Source organism: Balaenoptera acutorostrata, chromosome 9, assembly GCF_949987535.1.
Source record: "Balaenoptera acutorostrata chromosome 9, mBalAcu1.1, whole genome shotgun sequence".
Classification (NCBI taxonomy): Eukaryota; Metazoa; Chordata; class Mammalia; order Artiodactyla; family Balaenopteridae; genus Balaenoptera; species Balaenoptera acutorostrata.
Genome location: NC_080072.1, coordinates 52,055,311 through 52,067,664, shown reverse-complemented (window position 1 = coordinate 52,067,664; position 12,354 = coordinate 52,055,311). Strand labels below are relative to the sequence as shown.

Below are 12,354 nucleotides of genomic sequence, written 5' to 3'. Positions count from 1 at the left end.
GCCTGGATTTCGGACATAGCTACCTCCCTCTCAGGGTCTTGGCGCACCCTCCCTCATCCCCAGCTCTCAGGAGAAGCATAGGCAGTGGGTGCGTTCTCTTAGATGGAAGCATGTGCCAGTAGGAGAGGAGCCTGAGGAGTCTCTGGGGAACCCTGATCTGGGTGGAGAGACAGGGCCTCTGAATGCCCTTATAATGCCCTAAATCCCTAAATTCTTCATGAAAAGAAGTGGGCATTCTGCTTGTGTTAACTCGCAAATCCCACTCCAGAGGGTGTGCTCTTCCCCTGGGGCTAATTATGGTCGGGCCTCACCCCAGGGGGCCGGTTCCCTGGAAATCAGCCCTAGGCCCAACCATGGAGAGAGAAGGGCTGCAAGCTATATTCTGGATAGCTCTTAAATGAAGTGAAAACATGTAAATAAATGAGAAAAATTTATTAGTTTAAAAGAAAAGTAGGGACTTCCCTGGTGGCGCAGTGGTTAAGAATCCGCCTGCCAATGCAGGGGACACGGGTTCGATCCCTGGCCTGGGAAGATCCCACATGCCACGGAGCAACTAAGCCCGTGCGCCACAACTACTGAGCCTGCACTCTAGAGCCCGCGAGCCACAACTACTGAAGCCCACACGCCTAGAGCCCATGCTCCACAACAAGCCACCGCAATGAGAAACCTGCGCACCGCAACAGAGTAGCCCCTGCTCGCCACAACTAGAGAAAGCCTGCGCACAGCAACGAAGACCCACCGCAGCCAAAAATAAATAAAATAAAATAAATTTATTTAAAAAAAAAACTGTGATTAAAAAAAAATTTTTTTTAATGAATAATATAAAAATGGTGCAGCCACTGTGGAGAATAGCATGGGGGTTCCTTAAAAAACTAAAAATAGAGTTACCGTATGTCGCAGCAATCCCACTCCTGGGCATATGTCCAGAACAGATGAAAACTCCAATTCGAAAAGATACATGCAGCCCAGTGATCACTGCAGCACTATTTACAATAGCCAAGACATGGAAGCAACCTAAATGTCCATCGACAGAGGAATGGATAAAGAAGATGTGGTACATATATACAATGGAATACTACTCAGCCATAAAAAAGAATGAAATAATGCCATTTGCAGCAACATGGATGGACCTAGAGATTATCATACTAAGTGAAGTAAGTCAGACAGAGAAAGACAAATATTGTATGATATCACTTATATGTGGACACTAAAAAAATGATACAAATGAACTTATTTACGAAACAGAAATAGACTCTCAGATGTAGAAAACAAACTCATGGTTACCAAAGGGGGAAGGGGGAGAGGATAAGTTAGTAGTTTGGGATTAACAGATACACACTACTATATATAAAAAAGGTAAGTAACAGGGACCTACTGTATAGCACAGGGAACTGTATTCAATATCTTGCAATAATCTATAATGGAAAAGAATCTGAAAAAGAATATATATATGTATATATGTGGGTGTATGTATGTATAACTGAATCACTTTGCTGTACACCTGAAACTAACACAATTTTGTAAATCAACTATACTTAAAAAAAAGAAAAAGGGGCATGTGCCCACATAGACTTGCAAAGTTGAGGGCACCGTGGAACTGTCTGGGTGCTTGTTGCTCCCCTCCATCTCATCATGATCCCACACTGATGGTGACTGACTTTGTCCATATCAGCCTGCACCACTTGGGTGCTTCTGGAGAACAGAAACATAGCTCCAGTGCTTGACACAGGATGCCCTCAGGAAATGTGGGATGAGTGGATGATGTGGTGATCAGACCCAGTAGAAGCCTGAAAAAAGAGACATTCCAAGCCAGATTTAAGGCAGGAACGCGACTTGGGTTTATTAAGGTAGGGCATGAGGGAATCGTGGGGGATGAGTGGACAGAAAAAGGAGGCAAGGAGCCAGAAAAAACTATATCATGAAAATGGGATAGAAAATCTTGGCTTGGTGTGGCTTAAAAGCCAGAATATATTTGAGATCTCTCCTCCTTAATCCTTCCCCCTGCCTTCTTCAAATGGACTCCTACTTGTTTCCACACAGGGTTTCATCAGGCTAGACATGTCTGAGTTCCAGGAGCGGCATGAGGTGAGTGAGAGTCCTTGGTGAAGTGTGGTTTGGAGAGCCTGTCAACAGGACTCTGCCTGGCTATTTTGATGTGACTTGTCGTTTAGGTCTGAGATAATTCCAGCAGCCTTGGGATTTGTCCTTTGCGGGGGGCATATGTACACAGCAGGGTCACTGATCTGTTTTGCATACGATTTGCTCTGAAGAATAAACACAGAAAAGATAATCTGCTCTCCCATCACGGCAGGATTCCTTCCACTCAAAGAGACAACCTGATTGTCCTTGTTGAGACAGGCAATCTTAACAGTATATAAAGCCATCTTACCGTTGCATGCCCCATATTGAAAACTAAAAATATAGAAAGGCCTTCCTAACTTATTTCCTTCCTTCCACCAGGTGGCCAAGTTTATTGGGTCCCCACCAGGCTACATTGGCCATGAAGAGGGTGGCCAGCTGACCAAGAAGCTGAAGCAGTGCCCCAACGCTGTGGTGCTCTTCGATGAGGTGGACAAAGCCCATCCAGATGTGCTCACCATCATGCTGCAGCTGTTTGATGAGGTGCAAGTCAGCTTGGGCCGGGATGGAGTTGGGGACACCTGTAGGTATGGGGATCCTGTGAACAGCAGGACTCAGGGGCCCAGAATTGATCATTCCTCAAGTTGCTGCTTCCTCGTGTGTACGTTCAGTCACTTAGCAGGTGTGGCTTCACCCCTTCTCTGGACCAGGGCCCAGACTGGGCACCCAAGGAAGACCAGCACTGCCCAAGAGTTGAAATGTTGTGACTGCCCAGACTACCTTCAAAAGAGACAGAATGGGACAGAGGTGCCAGGGGAGAGAGAGAGATCTGAATTTTTAGTTCTAGCTCTGCTCCATCTCTAGGCATCAGGGACCTCATGTGACAAACAAGGAGGCTGGATCCAGTAAGCTCCAAGAACCTTTCTGGCTCAGACAGCTCCTGCTCCTCCCTGTGTCAACCATTATTTTCACCAGTTCTTTAAAATGCTAATAACATTGCTGCTGTCTGTGTTGATGACCATGATGATGGAATGGTGGTGCCCTGGTTCATGGAACCCTCTTCTCCTGAGGAGCTCCAGGCTGGTCACAAGCAAGGACAGTCTCCCTCTTAACTGGTGAAATGAGCTCTAAATGAGAACAACTTGTCTTTTTCAGCACAGTCTATGTAATAGGCCTGTGCTAAAGATTTTACAGACGTTCTTGCTAATCATCACAATAGCCAGGCAAGGTATAAATCATTTGTTACAGATGAAGAAACTGAGGTTCAGCGAGGTTATAAATGACTTGCCCAAGGCCACAGACCTACGGTGTGGAAGAGCCAGAAATGGGCTGCAGATACATCTGGTCCCAGAGCCCCAGTTCTCCCCATCTGTACCAGTCCTTATCTTGAGCAGGGGAGGGAGAGCTTACGATCATGGGAGGGGCTGCCATCCACCTTTTCCAGGGGTCCTGCAGAACTGGGGATGAGGCCTCCCATCTGCTCCCATGCAGGGACTATATTAGCCAGCACATGGCCGGATAGAGTCCAGCCCACCTTTCCACTTAGTCCCCTCCAGCCCTGGGAAAATGGAAAGAGGTTTGCTTCCCATGTCAAAGTGCACTAACAAGATGCAGGAATGGATACCCCTGGACCAAATAGCACATCAGGTACCAAGCCAGGAAGAACCAGATCCAAATGTCCCCACAGCTGCCCACTGCCTTTCCCACCTGGCCCAGCATCCTTGCCCCTGCCCCAGTTTGTTGCTGTCTTCCTAGGCTCTCATCTGCTCCCTGTCTCGAGACCCACCCCCCACCCCCACTGAGGAATGAAGGCCAAGCCTTCAAAGGTCACATATTCTGTTTCCCGCACCTGTGCTCTGAGACCACCCCCACCCCCACCTCCCCTGCTGCCTTCTAGCCTCTTGATGGGATTCAGGTACACAGCTGTGGACCAGACCCAAACCTGCCCTTTGGGAACTCCCTGCCTAGTAGACAGTAGAAAGGAGATGTGATAAAGTTGACATTTTTGTACTTTGTGTGCAAGGCGCTGTTATTGCATGTATGAACTCCTTTAATCCTCCCAACAACCCTATGAAGATGGTTATTATTACTGACTCCATGTAACCAATGTAGAAACTGAAGTAAAGTGAGACAACTAATTCACCCATGGTCACACAGTTGGGGAGAGGAAATCCAGGATTTGAACCCAGGCAATCCAGTTCCAGAGCCTGCAGCTTAAATAGTAACTACCATGCAGCCAAGGCCAAAAGCAAACAGTAGATCTGGAGTGAAGCATTCACAGGAAGGGAAAGCCCAGCTTAGGGAAGGTGAGCACAGCAGCCTGTTCAGCCTCTCACTTCCCTGGAGAGGTTCCTGGTCCAGAAAGAGGGAAGGCAACTGCTGACTGAAACACAACCAGCCCCACCTGGAAAATGCTTACCACCCCTGTGTGTAAGCCCTGTCCACCCCTCCCCTGCTGCTGTCACTCCACTGACTACCTTTGGGAGTTGATAATAACTCCTTCCTACAGCTCTCAACAACCTACTACAGTTTCTGATGTTTATGCCCTTGGTTCCATTGACCAAAGCTGCCATCTGAGGTTACTTAGCCAGATTTATGCATGTTTGCTTCTTGAGGACAGAGACCTTGTCTCACTCCAACCATTCCCAGAACCCACAGCACCAGGAGAAATGCCCTGTTGACTAACTTAATTCAGTAGTAATTCAGCAAACCTTCCAAGAATGAATAAGTATTTGCCAGGTGAACAGAGTGGAGAAGGGCCGGCAGTAGACACCCAGTGTGCAGAAGCACAGGGGCATGAGGCAGCCTGGTATATGCAGAGAACTACAGCTGTTCAGTATTGATTGACTACAGAGGGAAAGTGCGAATAGAATGGTGGAGATAGGGTGGATAAGGTAGACAGGGGCAGTTTAGAATGCCAGGCAGAGGAGTGTGGATTTTTTTGGTGAATAGTAAGAAGCCTTTAAAGACTTAAGGCAAGAGAGAAATATGATGAGGTTTTCACTTTATAAAGATCCTGCAGGCAGCAGTGAGCAAATGGACTAGAAGGAAGAAGAGAGACCAGCGAGGAGACTGTTGAAGAGTCCAGGCGAGAGCTTGGGAGGCCTGCTCTCAAGCAGGGCTGTGGGATGGGGAGAGCTCCCGGAAAGTCAACTGTGCAGGGCTCGGCGATTGGATGTGAGGAGAGAGAGGGAGGGACCAAGGATGACCAGCGGCAGGATTTCTGGCCTGGGTGACCCATGGGTGCTGCTGCCATCAGCCTGCGGCAGGGAACACAGGGGGATGAGCAACAGATTGATGAGGAAGGTGAGGAGCTAAGGTTTGGAATTGTTGAAAATGAGATGCCACAGCCAGATGGACATGTCCAAGAAGTCGCTCATCAGTTTGAGCGGTCTGGAGTGTAAGAGAGGCCTGCACCAGAAGTAGAGACTCAGGAATGCTTCAGCACAGAGAGAGTACCAGAAGCCACAGGAAGGGATGAGATCTCTCACCTAGTGAGAATATGGTGTGCAGAGAAGAGAGGTAAGAACACTTGCAACCTCTCCAAAAAGAGTCAAGACAGAATTGCCAGAGAGTAAGAGGCAAACCAGGAGAATGTGGTTCAGTGCAGGGCAGAGGACACAGGGAGAACAGACAGTCCCTGCCTCAGTGTTTCTGAGTGAGGGGAAGACAGGCAGCAAAAAGCAGTCCAGCCACTGTGGTGAGTGCTGCGCTAGGATAAGTAGGAGTTATAAGGGCACCTGATCCAGTCTCGGGGAATAGGGAAGCCCCCCCATATCCACCCAGCCCAGACCTCCCAAGCTTGGACCCAGAAAAGCAGAAGCCCTAATGCTGTCACCAAAACACCAAGCAGAGCTAATGCAGGTCACTTCTCTGTTGACCCCAGAGTCTGTAGCACAGGGCAGAAGTCCCAGGAAGCCCACCCACTGCTCCTCCCTTCAAGGACAGAAACGGGGGGAAAGCAGCCCCTATAACCCTGAGGTGAGCATTCACGCCCCACCCAGGGTGCGTGCACTCCAGTCATTGCGGAGAGGCAGGACAGCAACAGCTCCCTCTTTGGGACACATTTTCTTGCCAGGGACTCTGAGGAGAAGGAGACGTGAACAGTGTGAAAGTCACCCTTTGGGTCAGTAATACACTGCACCTGCTCCCCTCACCCACCTGGGACCCATCCTCAGGCCCAGTTATGAGCAGAGCTTTGATCTCTCAGAAAGAAATGGCCACTGGTTATTGCTCTGGCCAGAACAGCAGTGTGTGTGCTCAGTCCTCAGGGGTGAGCTCTGCGAACACACACGGGGTCATCTGCATACATTTGGGCACATCACACATGTATGCAGACCTGGTCCCCAAAACTAGAGTTGCCCTTAGTGGATTCTGTCGTGTTGTAACCCATAAGCAGGGGGTGAAGTAGGAAGCTAATGGCCAAGCTCAGGAACATCTGCTTGCATCCTTGCCTTCTCCTCGTCCCTCCCAAGGCTGGGACAGGAGAGTGACCAGGACTTGGATCTCGAGGCCCCTTTTGAATAGACCCCCTTGGAACTAACACTTTCTGAGGCCTGTGCCAAGGTCCCATGTAAAGTGAGGCAGAAAAGCACTTGGTACCATGCCCAGTACACAGTAGGCGCTCAGTTAATGCACATTCCTTTCTTTTTTACCTCTGAGGGCCAGGGCTGGTCTGCCTTTGCGTTGGCTTTAGAACGAAGGGCTGACCTTGAGTGAGGCCCTCGCCACCAGGGAAAGGGAAACACTTGAGGAGGATTGGTTACCTGAAGCTGGGGCAGGGCCCAGCATCGCTGGCTTGGGCAGGCGCCAACAGGCTGAGGTCAGTGACCTTTCCCCAAAGCCATGTTCTCAAACTTGGCAGGAGTTATGCTTTTGCCTGCAACCCAGATGAGTACCCAGGCAGGTCTGCCTCTCCCCACACCTGTCCCGGTAGCTTGTTTCCAGTCAGGATCAAAGGATGCAAACTGAATTTGGCAGAATTCTGAGAAATTTTTATTTAGAGAAATAAAATTGCACAAGGCCTCATTTTATCCCACACTTTTGGTATGACCCCAGTAGCCTGGTGTACAGTGAAGGATATGGGTTCTGGGGTCAGACAGTTCAATAGAGCCTCAGCTCTACCATATTCTAGCTATGAGACCTTGTACAAATTACTTAACCTCTCTGAGCCTCAGCTTCTTTGTAGGGGTGGTGAAGATTCAAGCATTCAGCAAGCAAGTATTGAGCACCTGCTATATGCCAGACACTGTTCTAGGACCCAGTGAGAGCAAGACCCAGCCTCTGCCCTCATAAAGCGACCTTCTAGTGGGCAGAGTGCAACAGTGCACGGAAAGCACTAAGCAGGGTGCCAATAGTGGAAGTGGATGTGCCCATCAAAGTCAGACTCCATCAGTTCCTCTCAGTGGGGTCCTGATTATTGCTTTGTTATAAATGACTGCAAAGTGCTGTTGTACCATGCTAGCCTTGAGGTTTGCTGAGTGGGCAGAGTTCCTTGCCCTTGAGCTGAATGGCCCTGGACAGCTCCACTTTTCTCATTCTTCTGTCTCCTCCCTCTACTGTTGCCCCTTTTCTTTTCCTTGGTGCATCTGTTTCTAGTAAAGATGCTTTCTTCTGTGTCACCTCTAGAAAAAGCTAAAGATTCCAAGGCAACTTCCCAAGTTGGTTAAAGGAGGAACATTAACCAGGCCAAAGGATGGCTCCAAAGATGCAGAGATTATACCTGTTTCAGTTCATTTATCTGGTCCTCACAATGACCCTGTAGAATACCCTCCTCTGACCTCCTACAGCAGCCTGGCCTTCCCTTTATCATAACACTTAACCACTGAATTGTGACTGCTTGTTTCCTGACCTCACTCCTTCTCTAGACTGGGAGCATGTCAGAGGCTCAGTGAGTCCCCAGTGCCCCAACACAGAGCCTGGCCCAGAGTGGGCTTCCAAGAGAGTGTGTTGGATGGATGCATGTACAGTCAGGCTGGCTTCTGGGTGCCCTCAGAGATGCCAGACAGCAGGTGCAGTCTCGCCTGGGGCACTCCCAGCAGGTGAGCACTGTAGCCGAGGTGTGAGAACAGTGCTCAGAGACCCCAGAGGAGGGAGTGCTGACTCTGCCGGAGGAGGGGGGAGGCACAGGGGTTCTGGAGAGAGCTCCTGGGAGAGGTGCCCAGCCTCACCACTCCCTGACCATGCAGTCACGGTTCCTTCCCAGGGCCGGCTGACAGATGGAAAAGGGAAGACCATCGACTGCAAGGACGCCATCTTCATCATGACCTCCAATGTGGGCAGTGACGAGATAGCACAGCACGCGCTGCAGCTGAGGCAGGAAGCTTTGGAGATAAGCCATAACCGGATCGCCGAGAACCTTGGTACAGCACGTGACCCGAGCTCTCTGGGCAACTGGTCAAGTGACCAGGCCGCCAGCGCATCTCCTGGGGGCAAGGATGGCAGGATGGCATTGGGATCCTGGGGCCAGATGAGGGCCCTGGTAGCATCTTTGTCCCTAGCTGGCCCTGACCAGACACCAAGCACCCTACTAGATCGTGGAGGGAGGCAAACAGACGGTGCCCCTACTTCCTCAAGAAAGCCCCAAGTCTCTTGGGTGACAGGAGGGCTCCAGACAGAGTAATGGACAGAGCCACACCAGGGCGTGGGGCCAGGAAGAGGCCAGGGCCTAAGGGGACTGAAGGGATGCACACTCAACAGATGGAGACACTTCGGTGCACTGAGGGCATAGCAGATCAGAAACCGTATGGAGGTGGCACAGCCTTTTTCAGCCAGGGAGCCTTTCTGCATAGGTGGAAAGGAGGAGCATGTCAGGCAGGAGGCCACATCTGTCACCTTTCTATTTAGGATTGAACTCTCCAGCCCACTTACAAGTCAGGACTCAAGTCTTGGTCCTGACTCTTCTCCTCTCCCCTCCCCTCCTTCATACAGTTCCTACCAGTACATGAGCAGTGGAAGGGCCTAGAAGGTACCCAGTCCAGTCCTGTCATTGTGCAGGTGAGGAGAAGGCTGAGGCCCAGACAGCCTGAGACCTTGACCAGGAACACACAGACCGTCAGGGTCAGGACCAGGGCTCTTTTCATGGATAGAGCGAAGGAGCAGGCACAGCTCCCAAAGGTCCTGGGTTTATGATTCTGTCTCTACAGGGGATGTCCAGACTAGTGACAAGATCACCATCTCTAAGAACTTCAAGGAAAATGTGATTCGCCCCATCCTAAAAGTAAGAGTTCTTTGTCATTCCTGCTGGAGCCTGGGGTTGGGGGGGGGGATCCCCTTAGCCATCGTGAAGATACGGAAACCCTCCCACGCCCATCATCCCCAGTAGGGTCCAGTAATTCCTTTATACCCTCTGGGTCACTGAGTTCACCCCATCCCTAACCTGGCCCTACAGGCTCACTTCAGGAGAGATGAGTTTCTGGGACGAATCAATGAGATCGTCTACTTCCTCCCCTTCTGCCACTCGGAGCTCATCCAACTCGTCAACAAGGAGCTGAATTTCTGGGCCAAGAGAGTAAGAACGGGGACTGCCTGTGGGTGGGGGTGGCACATTTGCCCACTGGAAGTCAGGGAACACTGGGCTGGGAGCGTCGCCCCCAGAAGAAGGAGCACAGAGGGGGCCAGTGGCTATAGGGCACACGGTCTCTCACAGGCCCGGGCCTCAGGCCAGAGCGCTGAGAGATAGAAAGCCCTGGGCCACATTCAGGCATGTTCCTATCTGACCTGTCCCAGGCCAAGCAAAGGCACAACATCACACTGCTCTGGGACCGTGAGGTGGCGGACGTGTTGGTTGACGGCTACAACGTGCACTATGGCGCCCGCTCCATTAAGCATGAGGTGAGCACAGGAGCCTGAGAGAAGTGAGGCACCTCCACACCTCCCTCCCTTGTGCCCCCAGACCCATTCCCTGGGCTCCCAGCCTGTCCAGACAGGCTGGAATTGTTCTTAGCCAGAGCAGATGCCCCTTCAGAACCAAAAACAATATAATCAAGTAAAACCCCTATCCTAGAGGGTAACTGAGTTTGAACCCCTACCGGTGTGAGAAACTGGGCTGAGAACCTCAGAAACTGACATTATTGTGTTGTTAGCACTGTCCTGCAAGCTTGTGTTGTTAGCCTTTTGCAGATGAAAAAGCTGAAGCTTTGAGTAAGCACTTGCCTGAACAGTAAGTGATAGAGCCGGGCCTCCAGGCTTTGGCAGTGAAGACCACTTTACCTACCACCTGCAGGTGGAGCGCCGTGTGGTGAACCAGCTGGCGGCCGCCTACGAGCAGGACTTGCTGCCAGGGGGCTGCACTCTGCGCATCACTGTGGAGGACTCAGATAAGCAGCTACTCAAGAGTCCTGAACTGCCCTCACCCCAGGCTGACAAGCGTCCACCCAAGCTGCGCCTGGAGATCATCGATAAGGACAGCAAGACCCACAGATTGGACATCCAGGCACCACTAAACCCTGAGAAGGTGTGCCACACCCTCTAGCGTCTACCTACCTGCCTATACGTGCCCTGAACACCTAATAAAGCCCCCTTGGCTGTGGCATGGTAACCGACCTACCTTCTCCTCCTGCCTCTCACTCCTCTCCAAAGTCAAAAGCAGGAATTTTGCCCTACCCTGATCCCTTCCTTGTAGGCCCCACATGTGCTAACAGGTCTCTGGGAGAGGAGCTGCTTCTCCATCCCCTTCAAGGCAGGGGGAAGAGGGAGGTCCCTTATCTCTGTCCTTCAGCGTGATCCCCATGTCCCAGAGTTTCTGGAACTTTATCAGGTTTCCTGGAAGCTCAGAAGTATGGCAGCTGAGAACAGATCTGGCTGGAAGAAGACAGGGACCAGGCTGTGACTTGCCACCCTCTGCTGGCTCTCATGCAACTGAGTCCCCAGAATGTCTCCACTGGGAATGGAGAAGAATGCAGAGGCCCAGGCACAGAGGTCTGCATTTAGGCCATAGCTTCCTCTTTCCCAAGCCCTAAAATTCCAAGGGAAAGGGACTCTCAGGGACACTACCATGTCATAGCTACCGTTCCTCCCCACCCCATGTTCAGAGGTCAGACCAGACCATGTCTCTCCAGCCTTGGAACTAAGCCAGCATAGGGCATCTTTAGGAGGAAGGCTGACTGGGCACTACCCTGCCCTACATGGAGACTGGACAGAAGTTACCAAATGACCAAGCAAGGTCAGCTCTACAGGGCCTCCTTCAGGAGACCAACTACGTAGACATTGGGGAACTGCAGCAGGAGGAATCATGGGGTCGGGCTCTGCCCAGATGGCCATGGAGCCTGCCTCAGGCCCGTCTATACTATGGTCCCAGCTAAGTGAACCTGGAATGAACAGCTCCCCTGTGCAGTTTGCATGTTAGTCACTAAGCAGAGGGACTGCACACCATCCCCCAAGGCATTCCACGGACACATGTTCCAGCCTCAGCAGGGCACAGCAAGGCTTGGTACATCCTTGGGAACCATCTGCAATAGCCATCATCGATGACCATGTCATCACCCTCCCCCTGCAGGGCCATTTTAGAACCTTCCTTTGGTGTTACAAAGTCTCTTTCAGGAAGCAGAAAATGGGGGCAGGAATCAAAGTCCCTTGGGTGGTGACAACATGGCGGGTGTGAGGCAGTCAGAAGCCAGAACGTGGGCTCCAGCAGATGCTCCAGCAATCACTGTCCAGCCCCTCAAGGAATTGTCTGCTGCTTCTTAACCTCAGTGACTGCCATTCTTTTTTTTTTTTTAATTTATTTTATTTATTTATTTTTGGCTGCGTTGGGTCTTTGTTGCTGCACACGGGCTTTCTGTAGTTGCGGCGAGCGGGGGCTACTCTTCATTGCGGTGCGCAGGCTACTCTTCATTGTGGTGTGCAGGCTTCTCATTGCAGTGGCTTCTCTTGTTGCAGAGCACGGGCTCTAGGTGCACAGGCTTCAGTAGTTGTGGCACATGGGCTCAGTAGTTGTGGCTCACATGCCATTCTTTTTTGTGTGGTTTTTTTTTTTTTTTTTTGCTTCTTGTTCTGAAATAATTTTAGACTTACAGGTAGTTGCCAAAATAATAGAGTTCCCATGCACCCTTCACCAGCTTCTCCTAATATTAACATCTTTAAAAATTATTAGATTACAGTATAATTAGTAAAACCAGGAAATTAACATGATACAGTACTATTAACTAATCTGTAGACATTCAGATTTTGCCATGTTCCCCACTGATGTCCTTTTTCTGGTCCAGAATACAATCGAGGAGCCCACATTGCATTTTGTTATGTTTTCTTCATCTCCTTCAGCCTGTGACAGTTCCT

General features: G+C 50.6%; 1 protein-coding gene across 2 annotated transcripts in view; it reads left to right on the top strand.

Moving 5' to 3' along the window:
• CLPB (ClpB family mitochondrial disaggregase) overlaps window positions 1–10,623 on the top strand; it is a 147,157-nt gene extending 136,534 nt beyond the window's left edge. The window contains exons 10-16 of one of the 2 annotated variants that reach the window (XM_007173674.2): window positions 2,041–2,085; window positions 2,461–2,622; window positions 8,285–8,441; window positions 9,225–9,298; window positions 9,470–9,589; window positions 9,808–9,912; window positions 10,304–10,623. In XM_007173674.2, the coding sequence (XP_007173736.1) occupies window positions 2,041–2,085; window positions 2,461–2,622; window positions 8,285–8,441; window positions 9,225–9,298; window positions 9,470–9,589; window positions 9,808–9,912; window positions 10,304–10,552 (912 nt within the window). In that variant the 3' untranslated portion in view covers window positions 10,553–10,623. Of the gene's footprint in view, window positions 1–2,040; window positions 2,086–2,460; window positions 2,623–8,284; window positions 8,442–9,224; window positions 9,299–9,469; window positions 9,590–9,807; window positions 9,913–10,190 lie in introns of both variants that reach the window. The other variant, XM_057553322.1, reaches the window with a different exon arrangement.
• The last annotated feature ends 1,731 nt before the right edge of the window (window positions 10,624–12,354 follow it).